At 51.2% G+C, this 25,964-nt stretch overlaps 2 protein-coding genes across 3 annotated transcripts in view; one reads left to right on the top strand and one right to left on the bottom strand.

The window, feature by feature from the left end:
* The window catches only part of Myo1d (myosin ID), a 307,808-nt gene extending 287,343 nt beyond the window's left edge, over window positions 1–20,465 (top strand). For both annotated transcript variants that reach the window (XM_031353808.1, XM_031353809.1), the window contains exon 22: window positions 18,226–20,465. In XM_031353808.1, coding sequence (XP_031209668.1) covers window positions 18,226–18,382 — 157 coding nt within the window. In that variant the 3' untranslated portion in view covers window positions 18,383–20,465. The remainder of the gene's footprint in view (window positions 1–18,225) is intronic.
* A 990-nt stretch (window positions 20,466–21,455) lies between these two features.
* Window positions 21,456–25,639, bottom strand: Cdk5r1 (cyclin dependent kinase 5 regulatory subunit 1). Its single transcript, XM_031353810.1, has 2 exons — window positions 25,487–25,639; window positions 21,456–25,277 (listed from the first exon to the last, which is right to left on the bottom strand). The coding sequence occupies exon 2, from the start codon at window positions 25,132–25,134 to the stop codon at window positions 24,211–24,213; it is 924 nt and encodes a 307-aa protein (XP_031209670.1). The 5' UTR covers window positions 25,135–25,277; window positions 25,487–25,639; the 3' UTR covers window positions 21,456–24,210.
* Window positions 25,640–25,964: the final 325 nt, after the last annotated feature.

Here is a 25,964-nt window from a genome sequence, read left to right as displayed (position 1 = left end):
AGCCCAGGGCTTTTGGTTTTGACTTTTTTGTTTGTTTGTTTGTTTGTTGTGTTTTGTTTTATTTTGGTTTTGGGTTTTTTTTTTTTTTTGGTTTTTCGAGACAGGGTTTCTCTGTATAGCCCTGGCTGTCCTGGAACTCACTCTGTAGACCAGGCTGGCCTCAAACTCAGAAATGTGCCTGCCTCTGCCTCCCAAGCACAGGGATTAAAGGCGTGCGCCACCACCGCCCGGCTTGGTTTTGACTTTTTAAGGTTCTCCAGCAATGCTTCTCTTTCTTTTTCTTTGTGTATGTGGGAGGCAGGGTGCATGTACACACATGTACATGTGTAAATGGATGCATGTGAGGATGCAGAGGAGAGTGTTGGATGTGAGCATCCTGCCCTATCACTGTCTGGTGTATGCTCTGCAGTCTCTTATGAACTTGGAGCTAGTCTGGCTGGCCACAAGCCCATCGATCCTGTGTCTGCCCCTTATCCCAGCACTAAGGTTATAGACACACATGACTGCACAGATTTTTATGTGGGATCTGGAGATTTAAACCTTGGACCTCATATTGTCAAATATTGGAGGAGTTACGACAGGATTATTATGTTCTGAGCCATCTTCCCCCACTTCTATAAGTTCTAAACAATTTTTATTGCAATATTTTGTTGGCAAGTACGTTAATCTGTTTTTAATAATTTATTTTTATTTTATGAGCATTGGTGTTTTGCCTGCTTGTATGTCTATGTGAGGGTGTCAGATATTGGAGGAGCTACAGACAGTTGTGAGCTGCTATATGAGTACTGGGAATTGAACTCCAGTCCTCTGGAAGAAGTAGCCAATGCTCTTAACTACTGAGCCATCTCTCCAGCCCCCATTGTCAATCTCTTACTGTGACATATTTATAAATCAAATTTGGTTATAAGTATGTATGTGTAGGAAAATGCCTCTCCATGATTTCAGGCAACCTCTGAGGATCTCGGACTGTGTCCCCAGCAGACAACAGGAGATGGGCACAGGTGCCTTGCCATTTGCTAAGCTGTTTCCCAGGCTGGTAACTAGGGCATGTATCAGAGGCAAAGCCAGACTAGCTCCTTTCCCATCATTCCCAGAGCAGTGATCACGTGGGGGGGGGTGACCTACCGGTTCCACCCATCACCCAGAGTGAAGCAGACTTTGGGGGAAGGGCCCAAGCACTTTCAGGGCCACTGTTCTCAGCTGCTTTTCAGCATCTAAGGTGTAGTCAAGTGTAGCCAAGGTAGAGAGTGCTGCTGTGCAGTCTCTCCCAGAAATGAGAGTGTAGTAGCCGACTCAGAGCCTTAATTTCAATTGTAGGGTTGAGGCTAGTGTACTTAGATAGGATAAAGTGAGCAAAGATAATCTGGGGCACCTCACATCATCCCAGGACTGCTCACAGAGCCTCTCTCCTTCAAAGCCTCAAGGTCCTCTCCTGTGACAGCCATTTAACACAGACATGCAACTGTCTAATCAGGACATGCACCATTTTCCAGACTTGCTCGGACAGCAGTGACCTAAATATTACTTGGGGTGTCTAACATCTAGCCCCAGAGGAAGAGTGTCTTTTGATTGTTTTCATGCTAATGAAGTTGGGCCAGTAATTCCAAGTCCCCTTAAAAATGGCTGAGTCACTTGAGGCTATATGTTAGCTCTCTAGAAAGCACTGGTGTGACATCGTTATTGAATTATTCACTTTCCAATAGAATCACTTGCACACCCACTTGCTTTCATTGGTTGTATTGTTTTTAACTGAGATATGAGATAAATGAGTAGGAACGCAGAGATTGGTGAAAACAGCCCCAATCACGAATGCCAGCCAGCCAGAGAATCGATCTTAGAGAAATGTAACTAACCCACTTCCAAGCCAAGAGATGTAACCAACGCACTGTCAGACTGTTCAGAGATCTCCTGATGACCCTGCAAACAGTAAATAAGATCTGCCTTAGACGAAAGCCTTAACCACACACAGCAGGGAGGGAGCTGCCCACCTAGGCAGTGGCTGCAATTGGCCTTCTACTAGAAGTGTATCTGCACTAAAGGTCACACCAAGTTGCATAAGAAACCACATGAGGACACTCTACATTAAAATCTCTTGTGGGGAGGGGGCCAGGGCAAGTGAAAGCTAAGCTTCTCTTTGGTCCTTAAATCAAGTTAGTGATCATTGAGAAAATGAGAATTCTTCATGGCACACAGGAAAAGCACACATGTGGCTTGACGAAATCCACATTCCAGCAGCAAGCTCCAGCTCATATCTAAACAGCCATTTCTGGGAACCTAAAAAAAGACAAAGAGAACACACCCACATACAAGAGAGAGCGGTCAGATAGACTCGAGCCCCAAGGGCCTGTGATGTGTCCACCCTCGGCTTCAGCAGCATGGCCAGTGTGGCTTCTGTGATGTGGGATTCCTGAGTAAGAAGGACTGGACCTCGGTCCCTGCCCCACCCCACCCCCCTATTATTGTGCCAGAAATAGATGCCCCATCCCAGGGAAAAGGAAGTGAAGCTGCATGGAATGTGTCCTCCATTGGAATACTGCTCGTCTCTGCCTGATGTGATCACTGTGTCCTCATTCTGTAGCAGAGGCATTAAGTCAGAATCTGAAGACTGATGCATTATGTACTTGCTTAAAATAGCACATGCAGAGCAGAGGAGGCAGAGCTGCTAGGCAGCATGCAGAACACACTGACAGGAGGCCTGCCTAGCCTCTGTTCATAGCAGCATGACAGAGGAGGGGGTATTTTCCACGAATAGCGCTCCCAAGGTAGAGGCTCCCTGACCACAAGAAAACCAGGCACATGTTTAGCTGACATGACCGAGTGCAAACCCTTCTCCATTGTCAAACACGTGGGAGAGAGTGGGCAGTTGTTCCATTTCTTCTCAGTGTCCTGGGGTTGCTTTATGAGTTGTTCTGTTTTAACCTCCTTGAACTCCCCCTTAGTACAGAAATCCCCAGTTACTTGTTCTCCAATGAGGTACCCAGGGGTTAGGCTTGCCTAGGTGGGCATCAGAGTGTAGTGACAATGAAGTGGAAATTTTATAAAAAGTACCAGATTACTAATGCTGAGAAGGAAGTACCATTCTTTTTTTTGTTGTTTGGTTTTTTTTGGGGGGAGGGGTGTTTTGTTTTTTTTTTTTTCAAAATAAAGTTTCACTCATTGAAGGAGCTAGAGAAAGGACCCTAGGAGCTGAAGGGTTTTGCAGCCCCTTAGGACGAACAACAATATGAACTAACCAGTACTCTCAGAGCTCCCAGGGACTAAACCATCAACTACAGAGTACACATGGTGGGACTCATGGCCCCAGCTGCATATGTAGCAGAGGATGGCCTAGTCGGTCATCAGTGGGAAGAGAAGCCCCTGTCCCGTGAAAGCTCTATGCCCCAGTGTAGGGGGATGCCAGGGCCAGGAAGCCCAGGGAGAGGATGGGTTGGTGAGCAGGGGGAGGGGAGAGGGAACAGGGTTTTTATTTTATTTTATTTCTTTTTTCTTTTTTCTTTTTTTCTTTTTTTCAGAGGGGAAACCGGGAAAGGAGATGTCATATGACACATAAATAAAGAAAATATCTAATGAAAAAAAAAAAAACAGGGTTTCTCTGTGTAGCCCTGGCTGTCCTGGAATTCACTCTGTAGATCAGGCTGGCCTCAAACCCAGAAACCCCCCTGCCTCTGCCTCCCAAGCGCTGGGATTAAAGGCATGCACCATTCTTTGTCAGTTTATATGGGATTTTTTTCTTTTTTTAAGTTTTATTTATTATTATATGTAAGTACACTATAGCTGTCTTCAGACACACCAGAAGAGGGCATCAGATCTCATTACAGACGGTTGTGAGCCACCATGTGGTTGCTGGGATTTGAACTCAGGACCTTCAGAAGAGCAGTCAGTGCTCTTAACCACTGAGTCATCTCACCAGCCCGCTTATATGGGATTTTAAAACACCAAAGAACAAGTTACAAGCATCTTCAGGAACCCACAAACTTTCCCACCAAAGCAGCACATGGCAAGTTGTTTCTCAGGCCAGAGGTGGTCAGGAAGAGGCCCAAGATAGGATTGCACCTCAGGGGCAGCAGCCTCAGCCTTCCGCTGAGTATGGAACCAGACTAGGCCTTGTGCATGCTTTGTGCCTGCTGGGCAAGCACTCCAGCCTGGGAACATTTTCCCCACTCCATCCCTGATTGCATCCCTCTTAAAGCACCGTGCCTGCACTGTAGGGACACTTGTCCATGCTGCACTGCGTTAGCCCTGCAGGCAGTTTCTTTGCCCTTTAATCTTCACCAAGCCCTTTGTGAGACAGATGTGTCTATAGCTTTAATGGACTCCCCAAAGTGGGTAAGCTGGAAGGTCAGACCCCTAAGTGTTCTCTTTCAACTCAGAAATACCTAGAACCAGGAAGGCCCTGTCCCGTCTCCTCCGGCTGGACCATCTGACTTTGGTATATATATATTTTTTAAATGTTTTAACTTTGTTTTTCTAAGATTTATTATTATGAATGAGTACACTGTAGCTGTCTTCAGACCACCAGAAAAGGGCGTCAGATTTCATTATGGGTGGTTGTGAGCCACCATGTGGTTGCTGGGATTTGAACTCACGACCTTCAGAAGAGCAGTTGGTGCTCTTACCAGCTGAGCCATCTCACCAGCCCCGACTTTGGTATATTTCAACTAAAGTTCTAGAAGTTAGTATCCCAGACATTTTCCAGGCTGTAAATAAGACAGTGGCAGCCCTTAAATAGCGACTCGAACTGTCTTTCAATAAATCACAACTTGCTGATTGTTACTGGACAGCCTCCATTTTGGATAACCTTGCAAAGCAGGCATTAGACCACCTTTGCTTCCTCTTCCTGTCACTTCCAGAAGCAGTGTTTGTAATGCTCAGACACACTCAGGTAAATGCTTAGCGGATGGTGGTATGACACACCTTTAGTCCTAGCACTCAGGAGACAAAGGCAGGCAGACCTCTGTGAGTCCTGCACCCGCCTGGTCTAATAACAGGTTCCAGCCAGTGCTACATAGTGAGACCCGGTCTCAACAACAAAAACCAAAATAACAACAAAGAAGAACTGGGGTGAACAGTAGTGAAAACCACAGGCTGGAGAAGAAGCTCAGTAACTAAGACCACGACCTTGCAGAGGACCTGTGCTCACTTACAAGCACATTCCTCAGGGACATAGCAACTGCTTATAACACAAGCCTTTGGCAATCACAGGTACCTGCCAGATATGCATGCACATGCATATGTGTGCATGCGCCAGTGCACAGACACATACACACGCGCACACACATCTAAACCAAGTTTGAAACTTTCTTTTTTGTTTGTTTGGTTTTTTTGTGTGTTTTCGAGACAAGGTTTCTCTGTGTAGCCTTGGCTGTCCTGGAACTCACTCTGTAGACCAGGCTGGCCTCGAACTCAGAAATCCGCCTGCCTCTGCCTCCCAAGTGCTGGGATTAAAGGTGTGCACCACCACTGCCCGGCTCCCAAGTTTGAAATTTTAAAAGTTTGAAAAGGACAAGAGTGACCACCACCAGGTGCACAGGCCCTGCTGGCACTTCCTTCCTTCCTTCCTTCCTTCCTTCCTTCCTTCCTTCCTTCCTTCCTTTCCTTCTTTCTTTTTCTTTTCTTTCTTTCTTTTCTTTTTTCTTTTTTCTTTTTTTCTTTCTTTTTTTTTTTTTTGAGACAGGGTCTTTGTGTAGCCCTGGCTGTCTTGGAACTCACTCTGTAGACCAGGCTGTTTTCTTGGGACATGGTCTCATGTATCCTTGGCTAGCTTTAAACTTACTCTATATCTAATGATGACTTTAAAGTCCTGATCCTCCTGCATCCACATCCTGAGCGGTAGGTAGGATTACAGGTGTGCCAACACCACACCCAGCCCTGCCTTTCATAGCACAGGCTACTATAATATCATACACTGTCTTTCTAAGGAATTACTTAAAACACAGGGAGGCAGTCCTTCCATGAGGTGCAGCTTCCTGAGTCACACCTCTTCCCGTAAGGGAGAAAGGTGTGGGTTCTGTGTTCGCCTGGCTCCTCATGATGCATAAAACCCTGTGGATTTTCCAGAGCTGTCCTCAGCACTCTGCCAACCAACTCTAGCTCCCTCACCACCCCCAAACTGAAGATCTGGAGCCGTGACTAACTTTAGATCCCTTCAGCTGCCACACCTTCCCTTTTGGGTATCTCTCTGTTGATGTCTTGCCCTTCCAGTGACCTTGGCCCTGTCTCCCAACTTGTTTCCTAACTTGCCTGTCTCCCTGCAAGTACCCCATTCACCTGTTTTCTGCATTATTTGTCTTGTCTCTGCCAATCCCCTGGATTGGTGATTCTGTTGAGAACTAACTGTATGTCAGGCACCCTTTTGGCACAGGGTCCTCTTCTCCCATAGAGCTTTCTTTGAAAGGGGATGGGAGCCAGGCAAGGACATAAGACAGCCAAGACCTCAGACATGGTGAGCACCGGAAGGGAACAAGCATTCCCTGTCTTCTCTGCTCATGATCCTCACTCGAGGATTCTCACTGCCCACAGATTCCGCCTGAATATCTCACCTCTCAGCTGCCTGCCAACCTGGCTGGATCCATCTCCACCACAACCTCCTGAACATGCATGAGGCTGGACTCACCCTCTAAATCCTCATCCCCCTCCTGAGGGCAGGGGAGGTCCAGCCAAGATGGGGGGGGTGGAACTTGAGGGATGTTATTAGTGACTAGTGAGTGAGTCACCATCAGCCCTGGCACACCAGGCTCAGTGTGTGTGACACCCACTTCCGTAGCTGCATCTTGATCCGTGTCCATGGGGAGTCTGGTCCAGAACAAGCCCTGATTTCTCCCCCTCACCAAAGCCTACATTACTGGGAAGATGTATATGCCTACAAAGCCTCGGGAGGTTGAAGTCAGCCTGGGCCACAAAGTGAGAACCTGTCTCACAAAGGAGAAACTAAACAAGACTGCCAGGAACCCCTGTGTTCCTAGCGAACTTATTTTGTTCTTAGTTCCCAACCTTGTTCAAAAGTGCCATCCTTTAACATGGGCCCAGTCAAAAGTCCTATCTGTTTGTTCTCTTGGCAAGTGTTTTTTATCATCTCTGTCTGGGTGTGTTTGTATGTGGACTGTTTTAAATATTCTCAGGTGGCAGGGACTGGGATGCAACACGCTTCCTGTGAAGTCTTAGACTCTGACCAATGGTGGACATAACTCATGGTTTTAAGCAGCTTGAATAAGCTCACATGTAGCCCTGTTCCTGACAGGCTACTGAGATGTCAGTCTAGAGGAGATCGTGGATGCTGGTCGGGTTCCATCCAGTGTTGTTTAGGATTAAGGATGTGAACAGAAAATAGACACCACAGTGCCCAGATGGTGCTAACTGTGGAGGTGCCATGAGCAGAAGTGTGGAGAAAGGAGAAACAGAAACGTAAGCAGGAAATTGCAAAGATGTTAAAAAAAAAAAAAAATCTCTGAAACAGATACAAAATAAATCCCTCAGGACATTACAACAAAAACATAAGAGAGATGTAAAGTTAAGGAAGGAGAAGCTGCTGCCCATGGACCCGAGCGAGCGTCTTTAGAAAGAATGAGCTGTGACCAGGCAGCCATGGAGCCATGCAGACCTGCACACTGCACTGTGGCCCGCGAGGCTGCTGTTCCCTTTCTCTTGTAGCAAAGGCTTGGTTTCTTGGTTTGTTGCTTCTGGATGGTGGCGGTGTCTGCATCCGAGAGAGAGCTGTGGTGGCTTGGCTTTGAAAGGTTGCCTTATCCCTAATACACAGCATCTGTTTGGCCATTTGGGGAGAGACAGTAACGATGCTTGAGAGAGTAATATACCACAAAGTTAGAATAGGACATTCCCACACCTATGGCTCTGATTGGGACAGGGACAAATCAGAGCCACTCCCCCAATGGCTACCCCAGGGTGAATGCAACCTCTAGGACACCTTGCTGGGGCGGAGCAGGGCTGCTGGGGTACACACAGAGCGGGAACCTTTTCCTTTTACTTGACAGAAAGAGCGCCCAGGACTAGCTACAGAGCAGTGGTCTTCCCAGGCACTCCACCTGGGAAGACAAAGTGTGTCCTGAGAGGCTGGATGTGGAGCTCACTGGAGAGGGCTTGCCTAGCACGCAAGGGCCTGGGTTTAGTCCCAGCCCAGAAAAGGGAGGAAAGGTACCCTAGGAAATCAGAAACTGCACACAAGCTCTCCACACACCAGGACAGTACCCCTCCTGACTGCCCGGCACTAGCCTGGAAGCATTTGTCCTCTGGCCAGGTGGAAGCTGAGGTTTGGAAGGAGCACCACCCAGCAGAGAAAGGAAGAGAAGCAGGCCACTGCAGGGTCATGGCTGCAGGCCAGGGTCCAACCTCAGCCACAGACGCTTTTCCCTGTTACTCCCCCGGGCCATGCTCTGCACGAGGCTAAGGCAGCTCTCAAGTGCAGACGAACAGAAGGGCAGTTGGAAGTGTGTCTGGAGAGCAGAGACTCTGGGCAGGCCATTTCTCAGCTTTGAGAAGTTACTTGATATGAGCTCCTGCAACTTCCTCCGCTTTAAAGGGAAGGTAATGGTGGGCCCTCGTGACAGCTTTGGGAGGGATTAAATGAGATGACGCATGTACACTGTTTAATGCAGTGTCTACTACAGGATAAACCCTTAATAAATGGATGGCTTCCAATCCCCACCCCAAGACCCCTAACATGCTGCCAAGCACCTTAGGCAACAGTGACCATTGGAAGTATTCATGACACTTTGTAGTCTACACTAAAAAGTTTAGAGAGACCCAGGGTCCACTCATCTCCATCAACCCTTGGGGACATAAGAACAACATATATATCATGTCATTTTCCAAATTCCATGAGTCCTGCTGCATGCAATGACCAGCGGTGCGGTACTTGTTGGCATCTGTGAGACCCTTACTCAGCCTTGCTTCTGGGGGAGATCTACCCACTCACACGTTCCCCATCCTCCCAGATATTTTTACCTCCCTTAGACTCTCCTTTAAAACCAGACATTTCTGGGCATTAAGGTTTACAGGGCAAGCAGATAGACTTTACAGAAGGGCCCTCCAAAGCTCAAAAGGCACCCCTTGAATAGAAAGTGTTCCTTGTGCCTCTTAATCACACAACATATAAACATCCCCTTGTCTAGAGCAAGCTGCCAGAAGTGGCCAGGAGAGGCCACTTCTGGGCCCACACCTGGATCTGATGGCTCTCCCACCACCATCTTCCCGATCGATAACCCCACTTGAAAGTTACATAGGTGCTGGCTTCATCTTCTGGTTACTATCTCATTTGTTTGATTAACTGCAGCTGCTCTCTTAATCATGCCATTTAAAAAAATCATTCCATAGACACTGGTGTGCCCCTAATCTGTGTCAGACACTATGCACTTTTGATAAGGCATAGACAGCAGCACCCAGTGCCCACTGCTCAGGCATAGATGACAGTAACATCATATTCAGAGGTTAAGACTACTGCCTGAGTCACTAGGTTTGAGTCCTGCCTCTGTTCTGTGACTCTAGGCCTTGTTTCTAAAGTGGAACGTGCTTCCTGTCATGAGGCTGTCAAGAACCAATATTTATAATACTCTCATGTACTCTGCTGATCTTAGTGGAGTGGGGTGAGTAAGGGATGACAGAAGTGTGTGTTCTCACGTCTCCCACGATGTCCAGCTCAGAGGCAGCACAGTTGGGGTCTGGTAAGGGTGGCCTTCTCACCATTTCCCACATGATGGAAAGACAGAGCAAGCTGTGTGTCTCCGGTCAAGGCGCCACTTTTGGCTTGGGGTATAGCCTAGTGGGAGAGTGCTTATCTCTCAACACCTATTTAGGGTCAAGATGTGTTAATTTGGTACAATCCCTAGCATCATTATTTGATTTGATTACATTTTTAACTTATAGATTTCTTTTTACCAATATTATATGTATGTGCATCATGTGTGTTTCTGGTGCCTACAGAGATCAGAAGAAATCACTGAATCCTCTGGATCTGGTATTACAGAGCGTTGTAGGATGCCATGTGGGTGCTGGGAACTAAACCTGGGTCTTGTAAAAGACCAGCCAGGGCTCTAACCACTGAGCATTTCCTCCAACCCAACCATTGTGATTTATATGTCTCTCTAAGGAGCTTGTAGTTGCATTTTTTTTTTAGGTACACCTGAAAGACCTCTTTAAACCATTTATCTACTTGAATAATTTATCCATTTATATAGTTTTTCACATTTGTATATTCAAGATTATCTATGAATATTCTGTGTGGTTGTTTTTCTTAAAGTGAATTTATTTGTATGTTTTCATATATATGTGCATGTTAAAGAAGTCAGTTCTCTCCTTCTACCATGTGGATTCTGGGAACTGAACTCAGGTTGTCCAGGCTTGGCAGCAAGCACCTCTACCTACTGCACCACTTTCCTGGCCCAGTTTTAAAGTAAAATACATATATATTTTTAATTTACATATGCTTGTTTTATTTTTGAGGTTATAATTACAATATTATAATAGTTTCTCATCCTTCCCTTTCCTCCCTGCACACATCCATGTACCCCTCCCACATTCCTTCAAACATAGCCTCTTGCTTCACTCCATCTTCTCACCTGCACTCCTGTGAAGGGAAACCACAAGTCCACCCTCCTCCTTCCCATCTTCCCAAAAACATTCCCTGGGATACCTCACTGACTTCCATGTTGTTGGCATCCAGGATCTCAGCTCAACATTGTCTCTTTTCAGTGCTGGGGATCAAACCCTTGTGGATGCTGCTTCCCAGTTTCTCGGTGTTTCAGCGCTGTCTTGAGCCACCAGTTATGTCTGAGAATAGCCCATAGTTCCCTGTGGCTGAGAATAGCCCCACTCCCGTGAACTGTGGTCTGTTTCCCTGCTCACTTGCTCTGCTGCCCCAGTCCCTCTAGACCTGGATGCCTGCACTTCGGGGGCCCCAGCCTGGCCTTCCACTCTTGCTGCAGGTCCCCTCCCTTAGCCATGCCACCCAGAAGCTGTCTTTTTGTTCCTTTAACATCCCACTGTGGTCCCATACTCTCTGTAGAGCCCCAAAGCACTGAGCCGCATGCAGGAGGTAGGCTTGCTGGGCCTGTCCCATACTGGGAGAAGCACAACAGAGCTCCACAGTCCAGTCTGCATGGATACCCCAGGGGCCTGTGACCCGGCTTGAGAGCTGGGAGGAATGAAGGGAAGGGAGAGGGAGTGACAGCAGAGAGGGGCAGGCCCCTGGGTGCCTGTTCCAGACTGCTCACAGCATAGAGGATGCCACATGCAGATGTGTGTGAAGCAAGCAGGGTGTGGGGCAGAGAAGGCAGAAACCAGTCAGGCCACAGTGGTCACTAGGAGAGGCTGAGACAGAGCAGTCTGGAGAACTGGCTCTGGTCTGTGTAGGCAGCAGAGGATGCTGAGCCGACTCCCAGCTGTCGGCCTGTATGAGGGGAATGTCACGACTGGACTCTCGGCAGGTTTGACAAGGGTTGAGGCCAAGAGTGTGTGCTCCACACTCCTCATGTGAAGACTGGGCTGCCTGTGGAGTATTGAGGGATCTCTTAGAAGTGGCTAAGAATGTGCTAGAACCTCATGCCTGAATGGAGACAATGATTGCATTATTATCTGTCATTAAAACCACATGGGTGGGTGTTACCACTCTGTGGTAAATACAAAATCTAATGAATGTGCCACAAGAATTAAGAATGAGAAAATAGCCAGGCAGTGGTGGCGCACCCCTTTAATCCCAGCACTTGAGAGGCAGAGGCAGGCAGATTTCTGAGTTTGAGGCCAGCCTGGTCTACAGAGTGAGTTCCAGGACAGCCAGAGCTATACAGAGAAACCCTGTCTCAAAAAAAAAAAAAAAAAAAAAAAAAAAAAGAAAGAAAGAAAGAAAGAAAGAAAAAGAAAGAAAGAAAGAAAGAAAAAAAGAAAAAGAAGAAGAATGAGAAAATAAAGCCAGGAAGGCTCTTCTTGCAAGAGTCTTGTTCATCCCTGAGACTCAGCCCAGATGCTACCTCCTTGGGAACATTCAGTCGCCATCATGACCAGGCCTCTTCTGTGTAGTCCATGCCCAACACAGGATGCAAGGGCTGGTTCTCTGGCGGTTCTCTGGCATGCGCTCTCTAAAGGTTCTCAACCTGTAGGTCACAACCCCTTTGGCAAATCTCTGTCTCCAAAAATATTTACATTGCAGTTCATAACAGTAGCAAAATTACAGTTAATGGAGTAGCAATGAAAATAAGTTTCTGGTTAGGGATCACCACAACATGAGGAACTGTGCTAAAGGGTAGAAGTATCAGAAAGGTCGAGAGCTGCTGCTCTGGACAGGGCGTGCTTAGTGTGGACAGTCAGTCAGGCAGGGAAGAGATGGGACTGGGAAGCAATTAAGGAGAAAGAAGAGCACAGAGCGGGTGGAGTGAGCCTCCCAGCCTGGGTCTGTATACTAAAGCAGCTCAGGCTAGGGCGGAGGCAGCCACTGCCCATGACCGAGACCCTAGGCCTTCATGACTGCTGGATGGTTTTGCCTCGGCCCTTACCAGCTACTCAGACAGGAAGTGCAGCACCACTGTCTCCAGCCCACACAGGAGCCAGACTCCTCAGCTCACTTTAGAAGCAGCTGTGATGCAACCCTGACCAAAACAGAAGCAGTGTTTCCCCAGCAGGATTTTGAAAGAGCTACCCTTTGAGGCTCAGCATCAGCAGGGGAAGCTGCTTCCTGAAGCAGAACACACAGAAAAGAGCTACAGGCATGCAGCCCGCGGTGTGAGCTAGAGCGAGGGACATCCAGTGGGGTGTGGCTCTGGGGTCAGTGCACAGCATGAGAGATACTTTTTATCTCTTTGTGAGGATCTCTCTCCAGCCTGTATCCTGTGAGTGCAGAGAGCACTCACTAGCTTCACAGGGCGCTTCTGTCCCCTCCACAGTCCCAGTACTGCGCCTCTCTCCTACACTGGCCAGCCCAGGCTGCCTGCAGCCTCCTGAGTCACTTTCTTAGGTTGGCTTTAGTCTACAGACTGCATTTCCCAGATGACCAGGGGCCTGACCGAGGAGGGACATTGTTTCAGGCTGATTCAGCTCCTGGACAGCCGTGGTTGTCCCCTTGTGTGCAGTGCCTATGGGTGCCCAGCTAGTGCTGGGACCACGTCCTCTAAAAGAGGGGAGTCTAAGTGAGAAAGGAAGGAAAGTCACTGGGTAAGAGCCATTTGCCTGCAGTGATGGCTGAGAACAGATGACAGGAGATGAAAGTCCCCAAATACCACAATTTGCTGAGCCACTAAATCCGTAATAGAATCTGGGGAGTAAAGGCCCCTCCCCCCACAGCCAGCCTCCCTCAGCAGCTGTCACTTGGCTTGGCACACCATCAGAGGGAGACACCCTGTCTCCATCTCTGTTCTCTGTTAAAACGAGGGAAGAACTCTCACTCTTTAAAGACCCCAGTGTGTGCTGGGGCTCAGGACAGAGTCAGGTCCCTGCTCCCAGCCCCACCGAACCCAGTCTCCTGGGCCTGCTAGGACTGCCCCAGCCCCAGGCCCCACGAAGCCTCTTGCTGGTTTGGTGGTGGTTTTGAGACAGAGTCTCATTCTATGAGCCAACATGTTCAGACTTACTGTACTTCAGTCGTTGTGGCTGAACTTAAAATAAGAACATCCCCTAACGCTGGCGGCAGTGTAGCACTCAGCCAGGGAGACTCAGAGAAACCCTATCTCAAAATAAACAGACAAACAAAGAAAAGGAAAGCCCTTCCTTGTTTTCTCCTTTTTGTCCTCTACACCCTACTATAGAAACACCCTGCACTGAGCATCACATCTGCCATGGACAGTGTTGTACAGCCACCACCTCTGTCTACCCTAGAACACTTCGCCCACTCCAGAAGGAAAGCTAAGCAGCCCTACAACCCCCTCCCCTCCCTGACGCCCCTCTACTCTGTCCCTGTTGATGTGTCTAGTAGGTATATTTCCTGCAATTTACAGTATGTGGCCTGTTGTAGCTGGCTTCTTTCAAAGCTTATTACCCTGTATTGATATTTTCCTGCTTATACCGATGAGTCCATTGGACAGCAATATCTCAGTGAATAGATATGCCACATTTTGCTCATCTATCCATTCAACCACCAGTGAACAAGAAGGCCGCCTCTGCCTTTGGTAGATACTTCTGCCATGAAAACCGATGTACAAAGGATGGAGTGGCTGGGCCAGCCATGTCGGGATTGTTTAGTATGCTGGGGAACTGTGACACTAGAGCCATACTTTCTGCCTTTGTGCAGTGTGTGGGTGGCAAGCAGTGACTTCCACAGCTGCTCCTCTGCTCCGTCAATCCCCACTTCGTCCTAAACCCTATGGCAACCTCCCAAAGATGGCTGGGCACTGGCTCACTCAGGGCTGAGCCAAGGGAGGAAAAAAAGAAGAAACCCCACCAGGATCCTGGGGACAGACATCCCATTTCTCACAGTGACAATACCAAGCACTTTTTTCTGAAGTGCTGCCTGCCTCCTGGGACTTCCCCATTCCACTAGCCATCTGGCTACTTTGCCTCTGGAATAAGTTTCTCAAGTGGGTGTTTCGGGCCTAGGGGGATCACGGCAGGTTGAGCACAATGCCCCCACCCCCTTTATGAGTGCCGGGAGGAGCCGTCTAAAGTGTGGAGGACTAAAGCCTGTGAGGAGGGCACACTGACCCAGCAAGACCAGAACCAATGACCTGGCTAGACTTGTTCATTTGTACCAGGAGCCCCCCTGGACCTCCAGGCAGTGTGCAGGCCCTCTGAGACCCCCTCACTCGTCAGCAACCTGTAGGTTAAACAGGGACAGCACATCTATGCACGTGGCTAAACGGCCCCACGCCTGTCAGGTAGAAACAGAAGCTGAGGTGCCCAGGCTATACCTCATCAGGCTGGGGGCTGTTCAGAACAGAAGCAGCCAGGTGGCTTGTGAGCCTTCTGCGCTATCTGAACATGTATGTGCAGAGAGCATTGGCCAAGTCTGTAAAGTGGCTCTCCTGTACCACTGCTCATGGAGGGTCTTAGCACTTGACTAAAGACGTGAACCCCCTCTGGATAGTGTCCACTTTCCACAGAGCTCATGTCTTGCTAAATGACCTCCGCGCATTAGTCTCCACAAGGATGGAAAAGACCCCATCTCCAACCATCCACTTATTTTCTGTATTTCTGGGGCTCAGTGCCTTGAGGTGAATAGTGGGTAGAAGCTGGATGCAGATGGCAGGATGATGATGGTGGTGGTGGTGGTGGTGGTGGTGGTGGTGGTGGTGGTGGTGGTGGTGGTGGTGGTGGTGAAATAACTTCACCTGTCCTCACCACCAAGTAGGTGAAGAATAGATTTGCTCGTATACTTACTTTGTGGCTGTAAGAGACATCTCACAGGGGCTTGCCCAAGCCTAAGAGCCAATAGAACTGGAATCCAGGCCTGTAGCCCTAGACTTGAATTTAAAGATCCCAAATGAATCAAAGGCGGCCTCCTGGGCTTACAGTACCCCACCCAGGAATCCAGGACAGAGAGTGGGGTGCAGTGGCTTATGCCTGTAACTCCAGCCTCAGGAAGCTGAGGCATGGGTTCAAGGTCAGCATGACCTATATATAGAGAGATCTTATCTCAGAAGAAAGAAGAGGGAGGCATGTGGAGGCATGGCATCCTTTCCTTCCTAATATGTCCTCATTGCTTCTTACCCCACTGAGAGTAATGCTAGGAATTGGGAGTTCAGTGTTTGACACAGACAGAATCCGCAGCTGCAGGTAGGAGTGGCAGGCCCAGAAACATGGCTGCTGTGCCAGTGAGGAAAAGCCTCTCCTTATGTTTGTATTTGCCTTTCTGTGGACTGTCTCCCATATCTCCAGAGGACCAGGACAGTGTCACTCCAAGCAAGCTCCCTGGGGCAGGCTGAAGCCCAGCATTGCTCATGAGAAGGAGAGGAGGCCCAGCACTTTCCTGGGTCATAGAGAGAGCTCCTCCTTGGGAGGTGGGGCGGCGGTGGGGCGGCGTCAGCACAGGCCAGAGAAAGAGGGGCCCAGAGCTGTCTGCATCACAGTGCAGAACAACCCAGTTCCCTGGTTCCCTGCCTTCCCCGGAACAGGGGCATTCGTCCCAACAGCAGCATCCTCCGGAAGGGAGGAAGACCAACCTCAGTGGCCCTGACTTGTGCGTGGGCCTCCCAGGGTATGGGAGGCCCTGTGCTGGAGGGTTCCTGAAACAGACTGTCCCCTCCTCCCTTTCTATCTGCTTCCTGTCCCAGGCAGCATTTATCCCACTGTGCTTACCACTGACCGGCTGACTGGGACAAAAGGGGAAAGGAGGGAGAGCAGGAAGAGCAGTCTCTTAACCCTGTGACACCAAAGCTCTGCTCTCCAGGTAGTCCTACCAGCTCCTGGGATGCTCTTCCTGCCTCTCCCAGGCCCGCACAAAACTAGAGCAGTTCCCCAAACACCCCAAAGAAAAGGAAGGCTGTGGGTGACAACACCCTGCTGATAACACTCTAGCCACAGCCTGGCTGAGGTTTCTATATCAGGGCCCACAACCACATGGGAGCACGGCAGCATTCTGCTGACTCTCCGCATGGTGGTTCCTCAAGATGATACTGAATGAGCCCTTCTGGGAGTCATTCCCAGAGAATCTGAGAGAACCCGGTGTGCGCCCTGCTCTGCCAGCCCCAAGAGAGGAGGGCAGGATGGCACCTCCCAGCTCTCTCCTCTCCTGGCCCTCAGAGGACTTACACAGAGCAGGACAGGGGAAGCAAGGAGGCTAACCAAGCTTGGAAACCATCTTGTTCAGAGGCATCCCTAGAGCTGGCACTGTGCCTACTGTGGGCCAGTGTGAGGCCACAGGGGACCCACACATAACCTGCTGGAGCCAAGGGCCACATATCTAACCTGCAGAGCCCCCTTGACTCCCAAAGGAGTGGGAAAGAGCCTGAGTCACCACCTCTGATGGGCTCTGCTATTTTTGTCCAACTCTAGTTAAAAATAACTGTCCGAGCCCAGGTTTTAGCTGTGGCTGACAAGACATTAAGTGTGTGGTACTTAATGCCCACATTATCTTTCCTGTTCCATTTGCTGCCTCCGCCATGGCTACGGAGGCAGGTAGAATGAGCATCCCATCCAATGCTGGGGCCTTCTGTGAGATGACCCACCAAGTGTCCCTGGACACCATGCCTCAGGGCTAGTGCTGCAAGAAGCACCAGTGCTCAGCACATTGATCCCCAGGATCATGTCATGCAGCCTGATCATTTGCCTCAGCAACTGGGTCGTCTGGACCAGCCAGTGCTCCAGCAAGTACAGGGAACTCTTGTTTAGGCTGGGCGGAGTCCCGCGCGCTGGCCTCAACCCCCAGCTTCCTACGCGGCCATTCAGTGCTCATCAGTCAGCGCTGGGAGCTCCCTCGGCCTGAGGAGACCAGCAGGGTTGAGACCCAGCCCGTTCGCTGGCATGCAGCCCCAGCAGCAACGGCGAAGGAAGGAGTCCATCCTTGCTGGACGCTCCTGAAACAGCAAGCCTTTCTCTCTCCTTCCAACTGATGCAGCATGAGCTGAGGGGCTGGCGTGTGCATGCACATGCACAAACACACACACATACACACACACACACACACACACACACACATACAAGGCAGGGGCTCTACCACTAAGCTACCCTATCTCCAGCACTTTTCCAGCTCTTAGTTTGAGACAAGGTGTCAGTAAGTTGCTCAGGCTAGCTGTAAGCTCACTCTTAGCCCAATAAGCCTTGAACTTACCATCCTCCTAACTCAACTACCTAAGTAGCTGGGATCACAGGCCTGCTGTACCCTAGGACTCAGCCTCGGGCCCTTTTTTTTTTTTATTAATGTATGTATTTATTCATTTCCTTGAGGGGATGGGGGAACCCTAGTCTCCCTGTTGGCAATCAGAGATAATCGTCATGATTCAGAGCCCTGACACTCTTTCTCCTGGGACACCCAAAGCCCAGATGACTCAGTCCATCCAGCCCTGGTGGCAAGTGGCTCAGCCACATCCGCCTCCCTGGTCCATTGGCACACAGGGTTCTCTGCCTCGCCTGCACCTTCTGCCCTCAGCACACAACTCAGTGCCACTCTCTCCTCTCCCTTCCTCTGAGCCCCTTCCAACCCCTGTGCTCACCTGGGAAGAAAGCAGATTGAACCCTGAAACTGCCACCCTACAGGAGCCTGGCAAACGGCAGGGCCTTGGGGGTTGCCAAGGAAACCACAGCACCCCGTGTCTGCCCACTCACTGGCTGCTTGGCCTGTCTGTTCTACTCTTGCAGTGAGAAGCGCCACCTTCAAGTGAACGTCACCAACCCAGTGCAGTGCAGCCTGCATGGAAAGAAATGCACCGTATCTGTGGAGACCCGGCTCAATCAGCCACAGCCTGACTTCACCAAGAACCGCTCCGGCTTCATCCTCAGTGTGCCCGGGAACTGACTGCTGCACATTGGAGGCCTGGCCCAGGGGAGCAAGAGCCTGAGCCTGGCACAAGGCAGACCAGGCCCTTGGCCTCTGCATCCCCACACTCGTTCCACCTCCCTCAGCATCCCAGGAGCTCAGCTAATCGCTGTTTGCCCTCTAATGCCACTAGAAATCAGCTTGCAAGGGGCCTCCGCTATGGAAGGGCTCCTCTGCCTTCTCATGGCCCTGCCCATGAGCTGTCTTCCCTGGCTTTCGGCCTCTGCCTCTGCCTCTGCCTCTGCCCTCTCAACTTTCCATATCCCTGCTCAGGAAACCAAAGACCCTCTTCAGCCCCCTGGGCTGACAGCTAAACCACTTCCCACCTCTCAAGCAACTAGACGGTACCTGTAGTTGGCAAAAGGCCAGTGGCCACTGCTGACCTCAGCAAAGGGATGAGAGGCACAGAGCCCAGGATGCAGTTCCTGGAGCCAAAGCCACATTCTCCCAGAGGTTTGGTTGCAGCATCCACAGGCAGAGGACTTAGTCCTGCTCTGTGACCCCTACCTGATGCCTCCTTCCCCAACATGACTGCAGCCCTTGGGACCTAGCTCTGAACCCCTCAGCATAAGCCCTACCCCCAGCAGCCAAAGGTGAGCCACGAGGTGAGCAGGTTCCTCTGCGGAGCTCATCCCGGATCCCTCCTTCCCAGAGCCTGGCCCTGGGAGATCTTTTGCCACCAAGGTTCTAGCCCTGGACTTTCTAACCACTTCTCTCATAGAGACACACCCTGCTGCTACTCCAAGGACCAGTTTGCTTAACTCAACAGCCCATGCCCACAGTCATCATAACCTTCTTTCTTGCAGATTGCCAGGTTGCTAATCTGATGCCCCCTCTGCTGTAAGCACCGTGTCAGGACCTAGTGAGGAGGTGCAAGGAGAAGGCCGTGCTCAGTGCGCCTGCTCCCTAACCCTCTAGCTGCACCTCCTCCTCACTGGAGACCTGGAACTCTCAGAGAGCCAAAGCACACAGGACCCAGCGGTGGGAGGTGGAACAAAGCTGCAGCAAAGAGCGTGGAGTCCTGGCACTGCAGGCCAGGCCAGGGTGCCCACCTATGCCACATACCTGCCTGCTGGAACCTGGCTCGAGCCCCCGCTGGGACAGTGCAGCCTGTTTGCCAGTGTCTGCCCAATAGAAAGCATGCCTGCTTCAGAGGTCTTCCTGAGGCCCCTGCTCCCTCCCTCAGCTGTTGAGGGTAAGGAGGCCTATGCTGGCACAGGCTTGCCGTGGGGAAGCCTAACACAGAAGGCTTGTAAGGAGCGAGCCGCAGGGCTTTCAGAGCCAGGCGCACACATTCTCTTCACTTTTGGCCAGACTGCTCCCTAATCCTCACCCTGCCACCCTAACCCACCAAGTGCCTGTGCGCTACCTCCTGTGCCTTGCCCAGACCTGAGGGAGTCACCTGGCTGGCCAAGGTGGTTCCAGCACCTGGTCTCCTACCCTATTGCAGAGCTGTAGGGATGTTTACATGCAGACAGTTTGCAAAAAACCTGCCATGCTGTCCTCGGAACCGTTCTCATCCTCCAAGCCTGGGCAGCTGCCCCTGCAGCGTGGAGGTGCCACCAGCCAGGTTTTGCCGATTGCTGGTGGACCCGACAGAACCATGTGACTGGAACTTCACCTTCCCACCCTCTTACTGCCCCAGTGTGTTGCTTTACACTAGACATGCTCACGTGTGTTCATACACATCAAAGCAGGTCATGCCAAAAGAGTTGCAGGTCAGACGGGGTGAGGGTCCCCTCCCACCCTCTGATGTAGTCTGGGACCTCTGACCCAGGCCAGAACCTCCCACTGACGACTGCCCTGTCCACAAGCACTTTCTTATGACCTAAAAGGCAGTGTGTGGCCACTGAAGGACCTGGAATTAGGGGTGTGAATGATGACAGTAAGAGCACAGGAGAGGACACAGTGATTGTATGCATGGAGTAGGGGTCTCTTGAGTTAATGAAATGCAGTTTATGGTTTGGTGCATATATTCCTATTTTCCATTAAATTAACTTTATTTCTAAAGCATATTTTGATTTACCATCAAGAGCAATAAAGCATTAAATCTTATTTTAAAGGTGTTCTGTTTATCATTGAAAAATAGTGAAATTTTAGCTTAGTCAACTACCATTCCAGAAGGTAGGAGAATTAAGTACAAATTATGTAAACTGGGGGATGATCTGCCCAAGGCTTTTAAACAGAAAAATTAGGGAGCAAGAAGCAAGCTGCAAGAGGCTGCTTCGGAATTCAGTCGAGGAACTCTGTTCCGCCATTCTGAAGCCTGTGCTCTAGAATCCTAAGGGACCATGTTTCTGAAATAAACACACAAAGGATGGGCCAGATCCCCACGGAAGCTGTTGGGCCAGCACAGCCTCTTCCAAGAGCAGGAGCCATGGATAAGGTGGAGGCCCCTAGGCCCCCTAGCACCCAGGGGCTCAGCACTTCAGGGTCTTGCAGTCACTGGCAGACCGTGGGACCTGCCTGGACAAGGTGAGGAGCCCTAATCACGGGTCTCCCAACAATGGGTGCAGAGCCAGCCAGTGAACAGATTCCCGCTGCCCTCTTCCCAGCTGGCAGGCAGACCAGACACAGAAGCTGAGGTAGCAGTATGCCTGGGAGACCCCAAGCTAGATTCCTCTAAAGCTAAACTGTTGGAGCCACAGGAATCCTGTCCACCCCGCTGGCCTTGGCTTGACACTGAGCAAGGCAGGCCCAAGGGAAAGTGGGAGCGGCAGCCTTGGTGCCAAGACAACATAGAGCCTTCGGCCAGATGCCCAAGAAGGACTTACGTGGCCCACACTGACCAGGCCTTCCCTAGATCTGACTGGCTCTCTGTGCCTTGAGCTGCCTGTCTTGTGACCCCACATAGGAAAGCCCCAGAGAGAACCTGCCCAGCCACTAAGCCAAAGCTGACTACCCCCTGTGCTGTTTTAATCCCTTACACATGTTCCAGTCCTTTCCCCTAACTCTGTCCCCTTCTCCCAGCCACCCGATTCTCTCAGCATACAAATCATGCATTAAAGGTGCCCACACCGTGTTCCCAAATGGCGGGGCCACAAAGAAGATGTGATGGATGGTCAGTGCATTTTATTGAATCAGCACAGTACAAAAATAAATAAAAATAAGGGGAGGGGGAATTAAATTACAGCCAAACTGAGCTTCATGACTCTTGTCAGATTATAAACCATACATACTCACAAACACGCCATACATACATACAAAATGAGACAAATATAAATTAATATTAACAGTATCCACAGTTTGGTCAAAGAATAGCTACAGAAGAAATTTCACTAAAAAAATAAACAAATTAAAAAACCAAAACAAAACCAAAACCATCACGTGTGTGTAGTTAGCAGTGTCGGATGTACAGCTATGGATAATTCTGGGCAGGGGATGGCACATTTTCTTCTCATTGCAAGTTTAACACTGCTGGAACAAAACTAAATTCTAATAACTGCATGGAAAGAATACATCAACCCTTCATGGTTGTAAGGAAAAGAGAAAAATCCAGTCCTGAACTATGCTCCCGCGGCTCATTATCGGCACTCGTGATTCCCACGGCCGGCCATCTGCTCTAAGGTTATTTTTCTTAAGACACAAAATGCTCCTGGTTCGCATGCACGGTACCACTGTAAAAGCAACAAGAATAAAGGGGTTTTTGTAGATTTTTTTTCACATTTTTCTTTTTTTTTCTCTTTTCTATCATGTGTGTTTGTTCTAAAAGTGTCTTCATAGCAGCATATCAGATGGGTTCTTGGCTCAAACACTTAAGTCTAGCAGTCATTCCTTTACACAGTACTGAGAACCGATGCAAGGGGAGAGGACACGAGCTGCACAATGGAGCTAAGGAGCTCTTTCCTCAGTTGCCGACCACTTCTGAAATATGCACCTTCTCAAAAAAAAAAAAATTTTTTTTTTTAATTAAGTACAAAGAGAAGGAAACAGTCAACAAAGCTGGAATCCTGTTACTGCAGCTCAGTGGAACAGCTCCGGGCCAGTGACAGTGGCTGGCAGGCTACAAACATGTGCCCCGCTCCTCCTCGGACTGGACACCTGAAGCTCTTCTTCCAGCTGCCCCATGGGGCTCCAGGCTGGGTCACCGTGGCAGCAGGATCTGAGGATGGGTTGGTTGCATGAAGCCAGCCCAAAAAGGCTGCAACGGAGGCTTGCACTCAGCCAACCTTGCAGGGCTTTCCAGCTCTGTGTCAGACCATCTGAGGGCCTGGGATCAGCTCTCTAGGAACCCGGATGAAGGGCTGGGGAAAGGCTGTCTAGTCCGTCAGGTCCTCTTCCCTACCTCTGTGAATACATCGGCTGAAAGGCTCTGCTCTGGGCCTCTTCAATTGAGACCTCAATTTCACAGCTTTCTCTTTATATGTGATTTTTTTTTTCAGTAGTGCTTGTGCAAGAAGTTGGCAGCCACCTAGAACCTAATCTATGCAAGCTGACCTCTGCCTTCCTCACTGTAACCTCTAGCCCCAGCACCCCCTGGGGGAGCAGGAAAGGAAGAGGAAATCCTCCGTGGTGTCTTCACATTGCTCTTTGTTCCCCAAAGCTGGAGTGAGGGCCATGCAGGAAGACTCGCTCCCTTCTCTTGGACGGCTTCCAAACCCCAGGCCACCAGTCTGAGAAAATTAGAAAGAAAAACCCTTCAAGTCCAGAGTGTGTTATGTAGCCGACAGGGATAGGTGGGCACCACGCCCTGCAGCTGGACAGTCACCAAGCTTCCAAACTGATCAGGAGTCACAGTCGCATCTTGTAATTGTCTCCAAATGCAGCTGTCTGTCTCAGTAGGTTGCACAGGGCAGAGCCTCTCTAGGAGAAACTCAACTGCCTGGAAACAGCTTAAAATTAACGAGGGGCAGGGATGGGAGACAGCAGCACTGTCTCACCCCTATCCGCTGATCTCACCTTCCCCCAGAGATATAGAACAAATATGTGCACCAGCAAGAGGCCTTAGCATATAAGTGGGCACCAACTTGATCTCAGGCATAGACAGCCACCTGCCCAGAAGGCAATGTTGCTAGTGGGTCCCTGGCACTGTCCTGGCTTTTTACCCAGAGTGACTGAACTGTGTTGCTCAAATGAAAAGCTCGATCAGGAAAGGAGCTGGCCCTAGCTTCACCTCATCCCTTAGCTGGGACCCAAAATGGGAGAGGAATCTAATGAGCAAACCACCTCATTAACCAACAGTAACTTGGGAGCCAAGACAAAAGGATGGGAAGGGGAGCTCAATCCTGCCAGGCAAGGGAAGCCCTTCTCCCTAAAATGCACGCAGTGAACCAGGGCCGTGCACGGTCAACAGTCATCAACAATCTTTGCACCAGACCCGCTCCCAGGCTCCTGCACTGATGCCCCAGGGCAGTGGAGATCTTGCCTCACAACCTCCTGGATCCTGAGTCAGGACAGCTGACTCCAGGAGCTTTTGAGAGAATGAAACAATACCCAGAAGAAGGCTGATTCTTCATTGGCCACCAGCCATGGGCCCCCGGCTCTGATCATGGTACAGTGGGAAGCCTCATCTACCCTGGATCCATCGTGGGTACAGGTGACATGGGCAAGTCAGTCCCTTGAATCCCGGAAAGTGAGTAGTCAGCAGCCGAAGTGGCTCTGAATGCATCTTCTGGGTTCGCACAAGGTTCATCAGTTCGAAAGTCCCCAGAGTTCTTGAAAGGGCTAAAAAAAACCCCAAGGAAAGAACATGGGAAGAGGCCCTTGGTGGCTTTGCTAGACACATACTGTACACAAAACTTTATTCTTTTAGTAATAAATTTTAAAAATGAGTGGAATCCTTGAGCCAGGATACCGGCTACAGAGGCTCACCGATCGAGCCCCAGGAGGAGCCGCTTCTTGTCCTCCTGACCACTCTCATTCTTCAAGTCAGAGAACACTTGCGTGAAATAGTGTGGGTCAGCGTTGATCTGCAGCATCTTGGAGCTCATGAGGTTGATAACGGAGAGGCAACGGTCCCAAAAGGCTTCCTTGCAGCTCTCCACCAGGAAGGGCTTGAGTGGGTAGGAGATCTCATTGCCCATGTAGGAATAGGAGAGGTACAGACAGGTCAGCAGGACAGCCTGGAGCTCGTGGTCCGAGCCCACCTCAGAGGAGATAACATCCCTGCAGAGCATGTAGAGGAAGACCACATTGGCCGGCGTGATGAAGCCCTGGTCCTGCCAGCCCTGCAGAAGCAGGGAGCGGTCCACGCTGCGCAGCCAGAGCACGGGGTCCGTTGGGGACAAGTGCTTCAGGCGGTAGCACCGGCGGCAGAGAAATTCACCCAGGCAGCGCAGCAGCTCACTAGTGGACGCCTGGACGATGACCCGTTTGGGTGTCCCTGCAGAGGTGATGGCAGGGTGCGGGGCCTTCTTGACGGAAGAGGAGACCCCAGTCTGGGAGCCAGAAAGCTGGCTGGTTGGGGGTGCGGGCGGCTGGGCCGGCGGGGGCTGGGCGAATGTGGACAGGTTGGCACACGACAGCGACTTCTTCAGGTTCTCATTGTTGAGATGCGCGATGTTGCTCTGGTAGCTGCTGTTGGGCTGCGCCTTCTTGGAGTTCTTCTTCTTCGCTGACACCGCCACGATCCTCTTCCAGGGCAGCACCGAGATAATGGAGTGCCGCTTCAGGTTCTTGTCCTTGGCGTTCTTGCTGTTCTGCACGGCCGTGTAGTGGCCCACGGTGGCCGCGCCATCCTCAAATAATGTGGCCTTCCGATAGCTGGGAGACAGGGACAGCACCGTGCCCATGGTGCCACTGCGCGCCCGGCAGGGGCCGGCACCCCTGCGCGCCCAGCCTGCCGGCCGGTGGGGAAAAAACGCTTACCAAGCCTGTAGCGGCCGCAGAGAGAAAGGAGGCGCTCCCGGGACACGACGCGTGTAGCCCTGCGGATCTGCGTGGAAAACAAGATGGTTCTCAGCTCCGGGCGGGGCTCCGCGCCGCGCCCCTCCGCCCGCACTTCCGAGGTCCGAACCCCCCGGGCTGCGACCCCGTCGAGCCCCAGCCTGTGCTTCCACTGCGGCACCCGTCAAGCGCCGCAGTGGCCGCCGCAGCAAGAATCCAAGCAGGCCGCACACACGGCCCCAGTCGGCGCAGGCTTACCCGTAGGCAGGCTCCCGCGGCAGGCGCAGCCGCGGCGTCCCAGGCCCTCCGCAATGCGCGCCGCGGCCCCGGGACTCGGCGCGGCTCAGCGCGGCTCAGCGCGGCGGCAGCTCCCTGCTTCTGTCCAAGGTTCTGCAGACGCCGCGGCCCCGCCCCCGCCCGGCCCCCGCCTGCGTCTCCGCCGCGCACCCGACGGCCCCGCCCCGCCCCGCCCCGCCCCGCCCCGCCCCGCCCCGGCGCGCGCCTCGCGAGTTGCCTCTCGGGATCGCGGCGCGCGGTCCACGCGCGCGCTTGGTCTCGCCGCCAGGTCGCGGCCACGCTCGTCCTCAGCGCCAGCGGCGCACGCTGGCGCCTCTAGTGGGCGCGCCCATGACGGGTCGCGGCGCGAGCGGCGGGAACGCGCGAAGCTTGGGCTCCACCTGGAAGCCGCTCGCGCTGCACGGCGCAGCCCAGCCTCGTGGGCCCCGGCGTCGCGCAG

Source organism: Mastomys coucha, unplaced genomic scaffold, assembly GCF_008632895.1.
Source record: "Mastomys coucha isolate ucsf_1 unplaced genomic scaffold, UCSF_Mcou_1 pScaffold5, whole genome shotgun sequence".
NCBI classification, from domain to species: domain Eukaryota; kingdom Metazoa; phylum Chordata; class Mammalia; order Rodentia; family Muridae; genus Mastomys; species Mastomys coucha.
Note: the sequence above shows the minus strand (reverse complement) of the source record. Positions and strands in the feature narration are given on the sequence as shown.

Bases quoted from the DNA above. Each gene is read 5' to 3' on its own strand.
- Cdk5r1 (XM_031353810.1), bottom strand. From the start codon at position 25,134: ATGGGCACGGTGCTGTCCCTGTCTCCCAGCTATCGGAAGGCCACATTA.